This window comes from Gekko japonicus, unplaced genomic scaffold, assembly GCF_001447785.1.
Source record: "Gekko japonicus isolate JY-2015 unplaced genomic scaffold, Gekko_japonicus_V1.1 scaffold27, whole genome shotgun sequence".
Lineage (NCBI taxonomy): Eukaryota > Metazoa > Chordata > Lepidosauria > Squamata > Gekkonidae > Gekko > Gekko japonicus.
The window spans coordinates 764,471-782,461 of record NW_015172002.1 but is presented as its reverse complement, the minus strand read 5'-3'; the positions used below and the strand labels follow the sequence as shown (position 1 = coordinate 782,461).

At 41.7% G+C, this 17,991-nt stretch overlaps 1 protein-coding gene across 1 annotated transcript in view; it reads left to right on the top strand.

Annotated features, from left to right (window-relative positions):
- Positions 1-17,991, top strand: part of UBR1 (ubiquitin protein ligase E3 component n-recognin 1) — a 105,186-nt gene that overhangs the window by 68,801 nt on the left and 18,394 nt on the right. Inside the window, exons 25-35 of the mRNA XM_015420081.1 lie at positions 1,421-1,575; positions 4,529-4,628; positions 5,341-5,450; positions 7,640-7,729; positions 8,519-8,700; positions 10,857-11,062; positions 12,129-12,213; positions 13,460-13,612; positions 16,103-16,200; positions 16,619-16,706; positions 17,829-17,977. Coding sequence (XP_015275567.1) covers positions 1,421-1,575; positions 4,529-4,628; positions 5,341-5,450; positions 7,640-7,729; positions 8,519-8,700; positions 10,857-11,062; positions 12,129-12,213; positions 13,460-13,612; positions 16,103-16,200; positions 16,619-16,706; positions 17,829-17,977 — 1,416 coding nt within the window. The remainder of the gene's footprint in view (positions 1-1,420; positions 1,576-4,528; positions 4,629-5,340; positions 5,451-7,639; positions 7,730-8,518; positions 8,701-10,856; positions 11,063-12,128; positions 12,214-13,459; positions 13,613-16,102; positions 16,201-16,618; positions 16,707-17,828; positions 17,978-17,991) is intronic.

The window sequence follows — 17,991 nt, the reverse complement described above, 5'->3', positions numbered from 1 at the left end:
ATGGTAAATTTTGTATGCTACCATGTAAAAGAACAGTGTTGTCACTTCATTTGTGTACAAACACCAATGTACCATACTAGCAAGGAATGTGTACTGCTTCCTCCACCAGTGTCCAGTGACCTATGGCACTTTTTATACTTCTGGAGATATGGAAACTGTCACAAACATAAGTTAAAGTCATTGAGCTCTGCTTCACTGGCTTAGGATCATGTTGCAGTCACTGCTTGGCCCTGTCTAGTTTTACTTCACCAAGACTGTTGCATACAAAACTGTTTGATTATAGAGGTTGATGTCTTGTTGAAGGAGGTTGATGTCATATTGGAGGAGCTTATATGTAGTGTTAAGTAAATGCCAGTCATTGTGAGGTTATATTTCAATACCCCCTGACTTACCCTGATACAAATTATAAACTAGCTCTCTGTCTAGAGCATTTTCCCCACACTTCCTCCAAAGTGCTTAGGACATTGTACATCATTGTTCCTTTCCCCACAAAGTTGTTACTGTTAAACTCCATCAATGATCTTAGGAAGGGTTTTTGGGATTTTTTTTAAAACTCTGGGTTTGGGAGCTTATTTGGGTGTAATGCTTGCTGCTGAGCAAATTTGTATGGGAGAGCTACAGCTCAGTCACATGTAATTTATGTTTTTGTAGACGTGGGTTCCAGGTTCAATTCCAGGCATGTCTAGCTAAAAGGTTTTGGGTAAAACTCAGAAAGATCCCTTCCAGTGGTCAGGGTGCCTAAAACACCCTCTTGGTATCTCTGGGCAGAAAGGCAGGATTTAAATGGTGCAATAAATAATATAAAACCTGCCTGGCAGTTATGATCAGCAACAGAGGCCCTGCTTCAGAACTGATTTGAATGGACACTAGAGACAGTGCCTTTTCACTGGTGGCACCTTGGTTGTAGAACATTGTTCCCACAGCTGCTTTCCTGGACGTAATTATTGTCTGGCTTTAGTTTTAGGCATCAGGTGATGATTTTTCTGTTTGCCTAGACATTTAGTTGACTTCTCTCTCCTCACTTTTATCCTTGTGAAGATTGCTGGTCTACATTTTCAATACTGAATTATCGTTCCCACAGCTGCTTTCCTGGACATAATTATTGTCTGGCTTTAGTTTTAGGCATCAGGTGATGATTTTTCTGTTTGCCTAGACATTTAGTTGACTTCTCTCTCCTCGCTTTTATCCTTGTGAAGATTGCTGGTCTACATTTTCAATACTGAATTGATTTTTTAGTTTTAGAACAGCTTTAAATTTGACTACTCCACCATTTTAGTGCTTGTTTTGTAGTTTTTGGTTTGTTTTATTCATTTTACATTTAAAACTGCCTTGAGGCCCATTAGCTGAGAGTACAGTTGATGACTTTTAAGTAAATAAATAAGATAAAATTAATAAAACATGTATTTGTCTGCCTTTTTAGCACTGCCACCTCCAGCACCTCCTGAATTCAGTGCTGCTTTCAGAAATGTGGTGAAAGTTCTAAACTGTGATATCATGATGCATATTCTGAGAACTGTTTTGCAAAGAGCACTAGAGCTGGAAAGCCATTTGTGGACTGAAGGAATGATCCAGATGGTATGCTTGCCAACAATGTTTTCCTCTAGAATTTCTCTTTTGATCAGGGGCCAACATGGGGAGGGGAACAACAGGTACTCTTTTCTGCAGCCCAGAAATCCAATTGAACCCAGTCTGGGCTGTTACTGTAATAAGCTTCATTTTGTTTCAAAAACAAGTTTTTCCCCATAAGTTGGTATGTGTGTGATGAGATTCTGAGGATAATAAAAGGGAAATGACTCAAGTTTTTTACTGTACTCTGAGAAATGATGGTCAGGCTCTGGTTCTGCTTTGTTTGTAATTCTGTTACCTTTACTTTCTTGAGGGTTTCCCCATTATGTGACAATGTAGTAAAAATGCTGAACATCAAGGCTATATTCTGTATGTTGTTCTAGCATTTAGTTTGCCCTTGAATGCCAGAGGAATATATTTGAATGGCTATAGTGAATGAATCCGTTTTTAAAAACAGGTTTTAATGACATATACTTTGCTGTTGATCAGGGACAAAAGTGGCTGTGGGTTTGTACTCCTCCCCCCCCCCCCCCCCCGTATTCAAATTCAGCTGCATGGGCTACCAATTTGCCCTGCATAGTTTTCCTAATCTACCTCACCTTTCCCCTACTTCTTCTGTTAGTCCCGCAAGTAAGAGAATTGTACAAACAGCATCAGTGTCTGTGTTTCTTTTCCTCCCACAGGGCTAACAGCAGTTGGGGAGCAGTGATTTGGACTGGGAGAATGTTCTAGTGGGTGAAGGGTTAAATACTGCTTCCAGTCTCCCCACTCTGCTAGAGCCCAAGCAAACTGGAAGCCACCCTAACAGCTGAATTTAAGTGAAAGAAAAATAATATTAGCATGTATTATTATGCATGCCCAAGTCATACTCATCTTTGCCCTCAATTAATGAGTCCCAGCTGAATGTGTGAATGCACTCAATTTGACACATTATATATGAATTAAATGTTCTGTAACGTAAGAATAAATACACTACATCATATAGTCCTTAGCAGGTTTGGCTGTCATACCTATTACTGTTTTGTTCCTCTGTTTGGGCACAACTTTTCAGTAGATTATGGTCAGTAGTAGTTCCACTGAGCTTAGGCTAAAATTTCCTATAATCTTTTTGGCATTTAAAAAGTATGGTAGTATAGCTTTCATGCTCTTCTGCTTAATTGAGGGCCTAGGGAACTCAAAGTGCCTGGAATTTACGCACTATGCAATAAAATAACAGAAACATTTTTTTAAAAATGCAACAAAGCAACTAGTGCAAAAGATATAGAATGTGAAATTCTTATTTGTTAGGTTTTGCTTATGGGCAAAAATGTTGATGGAACCCAGACTTCTGGTTAATCTATTTCATATTATAAGCACAACTTCCCCTATTGCTATTGGATATTGAGCAATGATCATCATATATCTAATATTCAAGTGCGGACAAGCAACTGAGTTGAAGGGGAGAGCAGGAGTTGCAGTGGGCCTGGCAGCAAAGTCCAGGAGCACCACCAGGCTCACTGCCAGTAGCAGCAATAGTGAAGGGCGTGGGAGCTGCAGTAGAGGCCATCAGCTGTAGTGAAGGGGGTGGTGGTAGCCATGGTGGAGGCCAGGAGCTGTGCAGGGCTCGGCAGCAGTAACGAGGGAGGCTGTGGTGGAGGCTGAGAGTCATGCTGGGCTAGTGATGGAGGGGCAGGGAGCCATGGTGGGAGCTGTGGCAGGCTCGGCGGTGGCCACAGTGGGGGGGGGAGCTGCACCATACCTAATGGCAGTGGCAGCAATGGTGGGGTGGGGCAGGAAGCTGCAGCAGGCCCAGTGGAAAGCTAAGAGGGGGAAGGGGTCCCCTGTAGGTATCATGGATCCCTGCTTGTCTCTCTCTATTGCAGTATTTCTGCGGTAACCCCCTCCCATTTGTCTGTTTTACAGCTTTAGCCTCAAGGGTCCCCTGTCCCCCCAGAGCAGCATTAAGAGGAGTTCAGTGAGTTGCCACAAGGAAGCAGGGAACTTCCATTCCACTAACTGGTGCCTTCTGTTAGTGGGAAATTGCATCTGAATCTGGATCCAACCTGATGACTTATTTTTGAAATAATGATGTCCATGTGCATTTTCAGGAGGGTATACAGTGCTTGATTTAGTGCCAAAATAAGATGTGACTTTTTAAATGGGACATGTCCAGATTGTCTGGAACTGACTTGGTTTTCCAGTAGCCACATAGCATCTGTGTGGAACTAATTTTCAAAGCACCGCAGGGGCCTGATTCAGATGGGGACTGTGGCCCAAGGGGAGGAGAGGCTTCTCTTTTCCCTCAGTGCCATTTTCTGGAATGAAGCATCCCTGGGAGGTGTTATTTTGGAGCTACAGAATACTACACTGCAGGGAAAGTGAGTCGGGTCCAGGTTTCATTTAAAAATTCACATCTAATTAGCCATTAGTAACAATGTTACAAGGAGAGAAATGCAGAGCATCCTGTCAGGATACCATCCAGACCTGATTCTCACAGTTGTAATGCCAGGTATTCCCAGACCACCCACTGGACCCCCCAAAAAACGCATTTTAATCACTTTGTCTCAGTTGGCCTCATCAGGCATGCCTCATTTTGAGTTAGGGGATTAATGACTGCTTGTCAATGGTCTTTCATTTCCCATATTTTACATAAATCTGTGCAGGAAATCCTAATTGCAGTGAAGAACACCAGCAGATTTACCTGCTGCATTTTTTTTAGGAAACAGTCAAGTGCTGGACAGCTGGGTAGCCAGGTAATGGCAAGTTCTTCTTTTTCCCTCCTACATGGTCAGCATGGGAACATATCTTGCAAGCCAGAGAGTGTGTCATAATAGTAGACTAAGTGAAAACATGCATGTGTGAGGAGGCCTGAATAAATCATACAGGTTTGTACTTTCCTAGGTAGGAACACATATCTTGCAAGCCAGAGGGTGTGTCATAATAGTAGACTAAGTGAAAATCATACAGGTTTGTACTTTCCTAGGTTCTTCACCTCCTTGCTTTGGGTTTATTAGAAGAAAAACAACAGTTAGAGAAGGTTCCAGAAGAAGAAGTGACCTTTGACTTCTACCACAAAGCATCAAGTAAGTGCCGCCTCTTATAAGATCTTTTTGCTGTACTGAACTAAAAAGTTAATTCACTGATCTAGGGAACCAAATTATAAAGTGGTTTCTCAGCAGCAGAGGGACAGATATTTGAAGTGAAGATGGAGTGCTTGATCTTGAATGTAGAAAGCCCTGAAGAGTTCTCACCAGCAGCAAATGGCCATTAATAAACAAAATGCATGCTAAAGAAATGTTTGAAGGGTCACTCATTTTAAAACACGGATGTTGGTCAGGTTCTTGATTTGTCTGGAAATATCTTCATCTGAATTAGAGGCAAGTGTCGTCATTTAAATCTACAGACTGCTGCTGATTGTTGTAACCCCTGATTATGCTAACCTCCATTTGGTGGTGGGCAAAATATTTGAACCAGAGTATAAGCAAATTGTCTGTAATTACACTGTAATTATCTATAGGGTCACAGAGACACTTTCAGGTTATGTTTGAGTCTGTGGAGAAGTAATGAGAATGATCCTAAGCCATCTCTGTGGTACAGTCCTCTGTGGCTTGTAACTTGCGAAGAATTGTAAGGTATCAGTGTTATAGCAGTGATGAAAGAGATGTAACAAAAAGAGGTCTCCTGTAACTTTAAAACACATCCATGTATTTTAAAATCTGTCCATATATATGTCCATATACTTTTAAACAGCGTATACTCATATTTTTATTAAGTTCTTGTTATCTATTTCCAAAGGAATGGGAAGCTCTGCTTTGAATGCAATGAATATACTAATGATTTTGGAAAAACTGAAAGGAATTCAACAGCTAGAATCCCAAAAGGATATGATCAACTGGGTATTGCAAGTAAGGAAAGCAAGAGACATGCATAGTTCTGTTTAAAGCCAAGCTTGAACTTTTAAAGGAATCTGCTAACACTATTTCATAGAATGCTGCTTGTGTAACAACTTCATAGGACAAATTGTGTCGATGTATTTTTTAGTATTTTGTTTTTTTGAGAAGGAAACAGTTCACTGGAAATCCATGTTTGTTATAAAATGAAGGATTTGTAGCTTTCTAAAACTTGCCAATCGCCTTAAATTTTGAACAGCTAAACAGTGATCTAAAAAAATTCCTAGCTTTACCTACACACTAGCAGAATCTAAACTGTCTGTGACTCGCCAGGAAGCTGGGTGATGATAGTGGGTGGCTCACTGAAAAGAAAAACTCAGAGTCAAACTAAGCGTAATACTAGAGATCTGTTCATTTCAGAGTAAACCAGCTTCAGGCGACGGTCTGGGATTGGGAACTGTGCGTTAACCCTTACCACATTTTCATGACCTCAGTCTGTCCCTTGGAGCTGCCACTTGCCCCACAGGGAGAAATATACAGGCATTCACAGTGGCTGTATGTTCCTCCCCACTAGACTAACTGAGGATACAGCAGTATTGAAGGAAAACAGTTAAAAGCCAGTTTCCCCCTGCACCTGTTATATACTTTATCAAAACTACAAGAATCCTTCATGGATTTTTCAGCATCACAGTTAGTTGGGCCATCCATATGCTCTCTAATTCCATATTAGGGATTAGTTAGGAAAGAAACTGAAACAAAATCACTATCATAATGAATCTATGGCATGGTTTACATGTATGTGTATAGAGGACGGAAATTGGTTTCACACATTTTTTACAGAAGCAACTAATTGGCCATTAGATGGGCCAATTTTTTAAAATAACTTTTTGAAATCCAACCAAAGCCTACTTATTTTTTTTGGGGGGGGGGCAGGAGCACTAACCCTAAACTGAAATGTATTTTCTTGTAAAATACCTAAACCCTCACCTGCAGTTAACTGTTACTAAAACGTAGTGAGACATTTAAAACCATCAAAGAACTGTAAAACCAGAACCAGAAGAATGCAAAAACATAAAAGCTTTAAAATAGTGACAACCTGGAAATTCCTCCCCCCACCCAAGCACAACCCCTTAAAAAATTTAGAATTTTTGAAACAGAGAGAATACAAAGCAGTTTAAAAATTCCAAAAACAAGCAAAGCAAAGCAAGGAAAACTATTTTTAAAAGAGACGGAAAGAAAACAGAGGGGGGGCCCCCAACTACAACCCTCAGACAAAAATAAAAAACAGAATAACTTGAAGAAAAATGTAAATAACATTTTAAAACAAAATCCCCTGTGGGTAAGCCAGTCCTGAAGATGTCTGGGCACAGAACAAGAATGCCTTCCTTTGCAGGCAGCAGAAATTCTAAGGCACAGACCAGAGCAGAAGTAGCAGCAAGTACCAGCAAGGCTTTTAAAAAATCTAGCCTTGCAGTGGAGATAAGCTGCGGGGCAAGTCTCTTTTTATTTTCTTTGTACCTATTCAGAGAGCCATGGAAGGCCCTGAGAGAAATGGCATGATCTGGCAACCTGTTCTGATACTCTCCCTAACATTTCATCCCATTGCCAGAAAGAGCTGCCTCCTTCCCCCTAACTGCTATTACCTGAGAAACCTGTAAAATATAAAGAAAACAGCTTTAAAATGCTATGCTAGCCTTGAATATTCCCAGAAATATTCAGGGTCCGATTATTGGTATTCTGAGAAATCCAGGTATACAAATATATCTGGAAAACACCAAGAAGGTATTCTTCAGATGTACCAGACCAGAAGTATCCAAATGTACATCCCTAGTGACAAAACAATGTTGGCCAGTAAATACAACGCAAGCTTAGGTTCAGCCATAGACTTCTGACAACTCTTTTTCCAATAAGGAAAGATGTAATTGTGATCCTTTTATATGATCAACAGAATTATGCTCTGTGTACCTTCTGAGAAGCTTCATATGTAGATGTGTTACCAGCAGGTTTTACAGAGACTGACCTAGTACATCATATTTGGAGGGAAAGGTAGTGTGAGGCAAAAGTACCAGCTGTATCTAACAGTGTTGCTACCAAGTATGGCCTGTACCGATGTTTCCCAGGGCAAACTGTTATCAAACATGACCTCATAGCATCATTTGTACAGTATATAATCCATAGTTTAACAATCATACCTTTGTTCCTAGATGTTTGAAACAATAAAACATCTAAGAGAGAAGTCTAATTTGCCAACAATTGCTACTGCATCTGCATCAGAAACTACAAAAGTCCATGAGGTAACCATAAATCAAGAAAGAAATAATATAGAAAAACAGTTGAATGGTGTCAAATTGGAACTCTGATCCATCAAGTCACTTAAGTTCAGTGATGTTAAAGGAACTGAAAAGTATGTAAGTGGGAATCCAAAATAATTTGCAAGGAGCCTCTTTGTTCCTTCCCTTGCCTGTCTACCAGCATGCCTTGCTGGCATATTGCTCTGCAGCCGGCCTTCACAGAAGCAGCGTCACTGCCATTTCCTTGAAGTTCTGTATTCTCTTGCTCTGAGAGATCTCTGTGCTGTTTCCCCTCTAAAGAGAGGGTAGCACAGAATATTTTTGCTGAGGTCAGGGAGCAGCTGTTTAATGTTTATGATTTATGTCCCAAAACTAATGCACATTCTGCAGGCGTTGGATAAATGCAGCATTTGCAAACTACTGATTTTTCAGGGTGGGAGTTGCTGTATCTTCTCCCCCTCCCCACAAATGTTGTGGGAAGTTGGTTTAGAGGAACCAGACTTCCTTCTTCAGCCAGGCTTGTGTCCAGGGCAGTCAATCTATTCTCTGCTGTTGGGGGAGAGTGGCCAGCAGCTGAGAGTGGTGTATGTGGGCCAGCTGTGCAAGGATTCAGATGTTGAGCAGTGGCCTCCAACTTTAATTTTGGCTGACCTGCAGTCTCGCCATGAGCAATGACAAGCACGTCCTGTTCTGTAATCCTACTCTGTTTTCAATGGAAAGAAAGAGATCAAATGCCATTTAAGGGAACTTTTGTTAATAAGTGGATTCATTTATTTTCTGATGCTAAATAAGGTACAAAGTACTCAGGACAAGGAAAAGGCAGAGAGGAAGAGGAAGGCAGAAGCAGCTAGGCTACATCGCCAGAAGATCATGGCCCAGATGTCTGCCTTGCAGAAGAATTTCATTGAAACTCACAAGCTCTTATATGAGAATACACAAGAAATACAAGGAAGAGATGTTATGGAAGAAGAAAGGTAGGAAGAAAGAGTAACCAATTATAAAATCATCACTAGCTTTCTGACAATAAAAAGCAGTGCAAAGTTTTTATTGCTCCAGTGGAACCATAGAGTTGAATTCGGCCAGCTGTTCAGCTCAGTCTCCTCCATACTGCAGCGCCCTATCACATGTGGCTTTTGTCTCTTCCAGTCCCATGATCCCTATCATAGCCTTTTGAGTAATCAGCAGGGACCCACTCCTCCCTTTTGACCAGCTGCAAAGCTGTGTGGATCCAACCCATAATATCTCTGGTCTGATGGGTGATTGAAATTTCTCAGTGTATTGGTAAATATGGTGTACACATTATTTTGAGTACCAAAGTTATATAGTTTTTTGTAATGAATTAGATACTATAACATCTTAGATTCAGTATTTGCTGCTGCTTCTCCATAAATCTTACAGGTTTAAGTTAAAGCTGTAGAAGTTCTCATAGCTTCCTATAGCCCTTCTGGTGCTTGTTCTGCAGCTTTTTACTTAGGTTTTAAAAACATTCATGCCCCTGTTAGTCTTAGATTGCATAAATTAGGAATCCTTTTGTATGTTACATGCATAGTAAGTGTACCACACATACCCCATAAACGTTTTATTCTATGCAGGATTCTTTTGGTAGAAAAAGCCCAGCAGGAACTCAATAGCATAATAGGCCACACCCAACAGCAGAAACTCATTAGCATATTGGGTCACAGCCCCGACAGCACAGCTCATTGGCATATTAGGCTACACCCCCATGCCTTCCCTTGGCTTGCCCGGGCGCCCCGTGACTGCGGAGAGCCCGGGCAAGCCCCCCTTGAAGGGAAGGGAAAGCTTGGAGTCTCCAGGGGGGGTCGCTCTCCAGGCCTTCCCTCTGTAGCTACGCATGCAGAGGTTTTGGCTGTAGTGGGCGTGGCCAACTCTGAAGCCAGCCGGAACTCCGTTCCTGTGCGTTCCTGCCCAAAAATAGCCCTGATTCTATGTATACACATAGTGAATGGGGAAGGGATACTATTTACATTTCCCTCTGGCATATCATAAGATGTTCCAACTTTATAAGTAGTGAGGCATGCCGATCAGACCTGATCTCAGGGCAATGCCGCATTTATTTGAGCATGTGACTTTTCTGACCCTGGAAGAAGAGATCACATTTTGCAAGACTAGGCAAGGTCTTAGATTGGTCGTTCAGTTCTCTCCCCTTGCATTAGGGGAGCAATGGTTAGGATGACCTTATCCTAAGATCAGCTTCTAGTGTCTCCCCAAGTGAAATTCCAGGGAAGAAATCATGCCCAAACAGGGCTTAGATTATGAATTTTAAAAATGAGTGCATGAGAATATTTTCAAATATTAATTTATAGGCTTGATAAATCCTTGTTTATTTATTTATTTATATTTATACTTATATTTATACCCCGCCCACCCTGTAAACAGGCTCTGGGCGGCTCACAGAAGACGGCAAAGTATGCCGAATTAGCATAAAACCATAAAACATTAAAATAATATAAAATATTCTTAACGTTACAACAATAACGTTTAAGATGCTCGCAGTATTAACATAGATGGTGTGAATTTCCATTCCAGCAATTTCCTGATCTTATGGCCAATCCTATGGTCCAGATATTAAATGGCGTAGTCCATAGTAGGCCAGTCCCATTCCAGATGTTCAATGAAATAGTTGGTGGTAACAGTGGTGGTGGCGGCTCCTGTTTAAAAGCCTGGCGGAAGAGCTCCTCCGGGAGCTCGTTCCACCAGTAAGGAGCCGCCACCGAAAACGCCCTGGCCTTGGTGATGGCAAGCCTCGCATCCTTGGGGCCTGGAATAGTTAAACGTTGTTGTGCCCCGGACCGTAGTGCTCTCTGGGGTATAAATGGGAAAAGGCGGTCCCTCAGGTAAGCCGGACCATGGCCATATGTTGTTGATGTAGTGTTTACGACTGTCTGTGATTTACTCTCCTAATACATTTCTGTAATGGACTTTATTTTATTTAGTGTATTCTGGTTGACAACTAGTGCATTTGTAGTTTAGCTGGGGGTAAAGCACAACTTTATAAAACTTATTTGTTCGTTATTTTGATATACATTTCAAATTTGGTTGTTTGTCAGAAGAAATCTTATGCATTTAACAGAAATCTGTTTGTTTGAACCTTGTCTCTGTGCCTTTCCAGCACACTGCCAACCGTGGATTACTCCAGAATTGCCTTGGGGCCCCAGCGAGGTCCATCTTTTACAGAAAAAGAGATGTTGACATGTATCTTGTGTCAGGAAGAACAGGAAGTGAGGCTGGATAACGCTGCCATGGTTCTATCTGCCTGTGTGCAGAGATCCACTACCTTAACCCAGAACAGGGGGAAAGTGCTTGAATTTCCAGTAGGTATGTATCCCTCTATTAGCAACTTGCTTGCATTGTCACTGACTTCATCTAGGAACTCATTTTGGTGCTATATCTTATCAATCTGCTACAAAATGACATTTTTTGTTGTGAAACTTTTGGGAATCGTTTGTGTGAAAGCCATATAGCTGAGAAAATTACAGAGAATTTGTGACACTTGCTACCCTGGATCCCATGTTGAGAAAGGGGTGAAAACCAGCATGGTGTTTTGGTTAATAGTGGTGGACTCTGATCTAGAGAACTGGGTTTGATTCCCCACTCCTTCACATGAAGCCCCCTCAGTGACCTTAGGCCAGTCACACAGTTCTCTCAGAACTCTCTCAGCCCCACCTATCTCACAAGGTGCCTGCTGTGGGGAGAGGAAGGGAATGTGATTGTAAGTCGCTTTGAGACTCCATAAGGTAATGAAAAGCAGGACATAAAAACCTACTCTTCTTCTGAGGTAGAACTTTTAAAAATAAGGAATATGCTGACATAGCATAGCAGCCAAAGAATGAGGGGAAATCCCTTATTCAAATCTTGTCCCTGTAATAGACTCTCTTGGTGACCTCAGCTGGCCAACCTTAGAGGACTGTTGTAAGGACGGCCACAAGCTAATGTTTGTGAAGAACTTTGAACACAGAGTACTTACTGTTATTCTATGTCTTAATTTTTATTCTGTAAACTAAATATTGTGGGGGGAAATCCACATCTTTCCTCGTGTCTCATTGCAATGCAATCATAAGAAAACAGCACCAGTACGTTGCCGTTTGCTGTTGCAGTCTTAAAACAAATCATAATGTTTAGTGTTGAAAACTTAACCTGCCGTATGAAAGGTCCTTGGTGTCTTCCAAGTTTTTTTTTTTAAATCCTTGTCAAATGTAAAAGGAAAAGCTGCTATTTGGGATTTAATGCAGAAAACTCCTGTTACTACATGAAATCAAAAACTGTTGCTAGTCCTGACAAAATTCTTCTTTTTGTGCAAAATTTGTTATTTGGTTCTTCATGTTTCTGTTTGATTAAATGATGCAGATGTTCTTGATGTCACTTTCCCTCATTTATAAACTAGATCCTCTCTTCATGGGTACTGACTTGTCATGTGGAATTCATACAGGAAGTTGTGGTCATGTGATGCATGCTGCTTGCTGGCAGAAGTAAGCAGAAACTTTAAATATATTTTATTTGCTTAATCGATAGACTCTCTTTTAGGGTGCTTAAGCTTATTTTAATGGTTAAAGTGCGAGAGCATCAGTCAGATGTTTCTGTGTAAGAAGTTAGAGCAAGTTAACACGAGCATATGCTTAAAAATACAAGGCAAAATAACAGGCAAAAATAGCAATTTAGAGTATACTGGTTTTTATAATAACAGTGGAATACGTCATTGAAATACTCAAAGGTGTAATAACAGTTATCTAGTGTGATGTTTCTGCCTGTGTATGGGAGTGCATATTTTTATAGTGTTTACATGCAAGACTGTTTTAAATCACCTCAAGCTTGTTCAGCAGTGCATTCTAGGTTCAGTTCTCAACTTAGAAGTATTTTCCGTGGGTACCAGTGCCTCTCCTTTCCTGTAGATAGAGGATGCAGTTCACATACTGTATGAATGTATTACATTTATTGAAACACTGCATTTAGTTGAACACTGGATCTCCTAGGCTACCTGATTCTTCTCACCAAAAAAACAACACACACCCCTGAAACAGATTGGAGGATTATGGAGAGTCTGTTCAAATAAATGTAGTGCAGCCCAGATAAGTCTTCACCTCTTGGATGAGACGATGTAGGAGATGCATGAGAAGCAGGGGCTAATCCTACGCTGAGAACTGCCCCTGAAAAGTAATACCTGAACAGGACCTATCCCATACATTGGTTCACCCTATAACAAGTGAGCAGATTTATAAATCTTTAGGCAGTGTTTAGAACAGCCAATTTTCACATAGCTGGTTTATAGTCATTTCAGCAGAATGGGAAGGAAAGGTTGACAACCAAGAAATGAAGAAGGGACAATATCATTCATACTTAGTCCCTGTGATCCGAAGGGTCTAAACTGGGAAACTTATTCTCCCTTGAGAAGCCCCTGGAATTCATCCTCCCACCCCAGCAGCTGTATATACTGCCTATTGAACTGGGCCAGGCATGGTTTTTCACTGCCAGCCACTTCTAGTTCTCCCACAGAGCCAGGTAGTTCATTAAAGAGATATAAGGTTTTGCTGCCTCTCTGCAGATGTGCACTTGCTGGACACAGCCCTTTCCATTCTCTTGTTCTTAAGCATATAAAATTTCTATAAGGAAGCCAAGTCAGTAAGGGCAAGGGATTCTAGCACAGAAGAGTTAAATGGATATAAAAACTTTTATGTTGCTCTGGAAGCTTTCTCTCTGGTTTCCATTTGAATATTGCAGATACTTTGAAGCCATTCAGCTAAACTCCCGGCAACGTCTTCATGTTGAGCAGGTTTTTGACTTAGAAAATGGAGAATATCTCTGCCCACTCTGCAAATCCCTGTGCAACACTGTTATTCCCATTATTCCTTTGCAGATACAGAAGATAAACAGGTATGTTACATTGTTTAATTTTCTCAGTACTTATGTGTAAAAGCAGTTTTCTTGTCATGTACAAGGAGAAAGTAGTTGATTCATTCTTGCCTGAGTTTGATGTCAGTAGCTGTTTAACAGTAGTCATATGTTTGCTCATCCTCCCTGTGTAGAGAGAGAAGAATATTTTTCTAAAGGTTATTTCATCCTATATATATATAATTCCCTCATGTATTGGCCATTTCTAGTTCTCCCATTGGCTGTGCAGTACGCTCCATCAGCCATTGGCCCATCAACTGCCACTCAAGAGTACTCATGTGCCATTGGCTGGGGATGGGTCTGCTCCTCTCCCCTGCCCACTGCTAGCCTGAACACTCTTCCCTCACAGAATAAAGTATCAAAACGGCTGTCTCTCCTGACGAAGATATTTCTCCTTCTTGGCGCCTGTGGGACTAACTTTTACCTTAGTTGCTGTTGCTAGGCAACCAAGCTTGGCTCTGTCAGTAAAAAGGCAAAAGCAGGAGGCGCTTTCCAGGCCTTTGTGGGGAACTCATTGGGGCCAGTAGGGTTGCCAACTCCAGGTTGGAAAATTCTTGCATATTCTGTGGTGGAGTCTAAGGAAGCCAGAGTTTGGGGAGAGGAGAGGCCTCAGCTGAATAGAATGCCATAGAACCCACACTCCAAAGCAGTTATTTTCTCCAGGGGGGAGAGATCTGTTGTCTAGAGTTCAGTTGTGATACTCAGTGATCTTCAGGCTCCACCTGGAGGTTGGTTACCCTAGGCGTAGCAGTTAGCGCTTCAGAGCAGGGTCTGCTAGACCCAGGTTCTTGCTGTGGAAGTTGAGTGGGTGATTTCGGACCAGTCACAGACTTTCAACCTAACCTACCTTACAGAGTTATTGTGCAGATCAAAACGGGGAGAGGAGAATGATATAAGCTGCTTTGGTCTCCACTGCAAACAAAGACTGTCCTTTTCCTCCTAGGGAACCATTGCTGCCAATTTGCAGGTGAGGGCTGGAGATCACTTAGAATTAAAACTGCTCTCCAGAGGGGCAGATAACTGTAGGTTGATGGTTGGCTGTGAGGGAGATAGGGTTGCCAACTCCAGGTTGAGAAATTCCTGGAGATTTGAGGGATGGAGCCTGGAGAAGGTGGGGTTTGTGGAGGGGTGGGACCTCAGACAGTTACAATACCATAAACTCCACCCTCCAAACCAGCCATTTCCACCTGGGAAACCATTGTTGCCAATCTCCAGGTGAGGACTGGAGATCACTCAGAATTACAACTGCTCTCCAGATGGCAGAAATCAGTTCCCCTTGAGAAAATGGTGGGCTCTGTGTCATTATACTCTGCTGAAGTGGCCCCCCAAGACAGCCAGTGTAACGTAGTAGTTAGCACTTCAGAACAGGGTCTTCCAGAGCCAAGTTCTTCCTGTGGAAGCTAATTGGGTGATTTCAGACCACTCACAGACTTTCAGTGTAACCTGCTCACAGGGTTGTTGCGCAAATCAAAAGGGGGAGAGGAGAATGATGTGAGCTACTTTGGTCCCCACTGTGGCGAAAGACTGTACTTTTCCTAGATAGACGCTACAGGGAGGGAGGAAGAGATGGAAACCTGAAGTCAGAGGGGCAGATAATGGTATTTTGATGGTTGGCTGGGAAGGAAATAGGGTTGCCACGTCCAGCTTGGGAAATTCCTGGAGGTTTGAGGAATGGAGCCTGGAGAGGGTGGGGTTTGAGGAGGGGTGGGACCTCAGACAGGTACAATGCCATACACCCTCCAAACCAACCATTTCCTCCTGGGGAACCATTGCTGCCATTCTCCAGGTGAGGGCTGGAGATCACTCAGAATTAAAACTGCTCTCCAGATGGCAAAGATCAGTTCCCCTGGAGAAAATGGCTACTTTGCAGGGTGGACTCTGTGTCATTATACCCTGCTGAAGTCACTTCCCCTCCTGATTGGGTCCCCACTGAGGTGGAGAAAAACTATACTTTTCCTAGGTAGAGGCTCCAGGTGTGGTGTGGAGATGGAAAGCTGAATTCAGAGGGGTAGATAATGGCATGTTGAACTTTGGCTGGGAAGGAGATAGGGTTAAAGACAGGTACAATGCCATAGACTCTACCCTCCAAACCAACCATTTCCTCAAGGGGAACCATTGTTTCCAATCTCCAGGGGAGGGCTGGAGATCACTCAGAATTACAACTGCTCTTCAGATGGCAGAGTTCAGTTCCCCTGGAGAAAATGGTAATCTCTATGTCATTATACCTTGCCGAAGTCACCAGAGCAAATTGACACTGTGCGCCCAAGGCGAGGGTACCCGCCCAGACCCTCTTTCTAGAGCTCGTTGTATTTATTTCCACAATGAGCCTTATTCGTAGTATTCAAATAATTACTTTAACAACTGGATAATTAATTTAATAACTAATTTATGTGCATCTCAGAGCCTGGATGGAGGAGTAGACTTCTGGTTATGTGCTGTTGTTCAGTGACCACTTTCCTTTTATGTTGCCAGTGAAGATGCCGAATTGGTGGCTCAGCTTCTGCCTTTGTCAAAGTGGATTGAAATTGTTATGGCCAGGATATATGGTTACAGCAAGAAGGGTCTTCAAGGTTAGCTTTTTATGCAGTTCTTTACCTTTGGGAAAATAGATTTAACAGTTTGAATCTTTAAACACAGCTATATTACCTTATTCTTATGCTGTTGCAGGAACACTTTAGGGAAAGTTACAGAATAATTGTGTGGATTATTTAAAGATAATGGAAGTGTCCTGCAAAGCAGTCATTCTCCAGTTTGTTTGAATGGGACGCTTCTAAACTTTTCAGGACCCACTTGCAAAATAATCCCGTGCTACTTTCCTCTTTACTACATGCCACAGTTAATCCTTATTTTCTCAGAATACCATATAGGAATAATTAAGCAGAGACTACATTATTTTTTCTAAGTAATTTTGAATTAACATGAGTAGTTTTTATTTCAGTTTGTTCATCTATTGCAGTTTGACTTATGATTTTTTTCTTTTTCAAAAAGAAGAAAAGCAAACATTTCTATGCAGTAAAGAAGTGGAGAATTCTTCCTCAGACTTCCATTCCATTCTCAGCTTTGGAGTTCAGCCTTTGTAAGTGTAAACAGTCACTTTTCTATTTGTCTTAGATAAATCTAGAATATATACTTTGGGCATTGTAGTCTGTTGGGTGAAACATGAGTCCTGGGAAGGGGGATTAAGACATATATAAGGCATATAAACTTATTATATAAGGTCAAAGTTGTACATTGAAAAGCTTTGCTTTTTAGAGAATTCTCTTAAGCTCCCTAGAGCAGGGATGTCAAACATAAGGCCCAGGGGCCGGAACTGGCCCATCCAGGGTTCTTATGTGGCCCATGAGCAACTAGTGAAAGGGAGGGAACAGGAGACTGCTCATGGGGGAGTGGGCGGAGCCACTCCAATTGTAGTTTCAGCACGGTGGAACAACCTCATCTGCAGGAGTCAAGCAGTGTGGGAGCATCTGCCCAGTGCTGCACCACTGGCTCTCCAGTCCATCTATATGTGTTTTCCTTTCCACACACACACCCCAGCCGATGGGGCCTTGTGGTGGGTATACAACAACTCAGAGCCTAACCGTTGCTTTCCTTTATACAGTTTATATCTCCGCTACCTGCTATTATGTTTTATGGCACACATGGCTGGCCCGACAAAGTGACATTTGTGTCAGATCTGGCCCCCGTAACAAATAAGTTCAACACCTCTGCCCTAGAGTATATATTAGTGAAAAAGTATGTCTTATGGTAATTCTGCTCCTTATATGGATTGCCTTCATTTCTTAATTTGTGATCTTCCATATTGTAGCTTTTTATATCCCACTCTGGTAACAACTTTGACAATAATCCCTGATTTACTTAACATGATTAGGAAAGCAAAAGCAGAGAGGCCCTAATTCAATTTTATCTGTTGATCAACTATCACTATCTTAAATATACAACCCAGATCAAATGATAATTTACTGCAGTTCTGATTTAACCTGAAAGCAGTCCACAATAATAAACAAAAATTTCTGGTTGAAACACACTGGGATTTCAAGCCTGTTATCAAGGATTACTGATTCATAAAGACAAATCACTGTTGACTTCTTCTTAAAATGACTGTGACTGATCATAGATAATCTCAATCTATCCCTTGAATTTCTGAAGTATCTGTTGTCACCAGTTCACAGACTGACATTCTCCTTTGCTTCTTCTATAGAGACAGATATTCTAATAGTATCAAAGAGATGGTCCTTCTCTTTGCCACTGCAATTTACAGAATTGGATTAAAGGCTGCTCCAAATGAAGTTGATCCACGCATTCCTGTGGTGACTTGGAGCACATGTGCTTTTACCATCCAGTGTTTAGGTAAGCCAAAAATA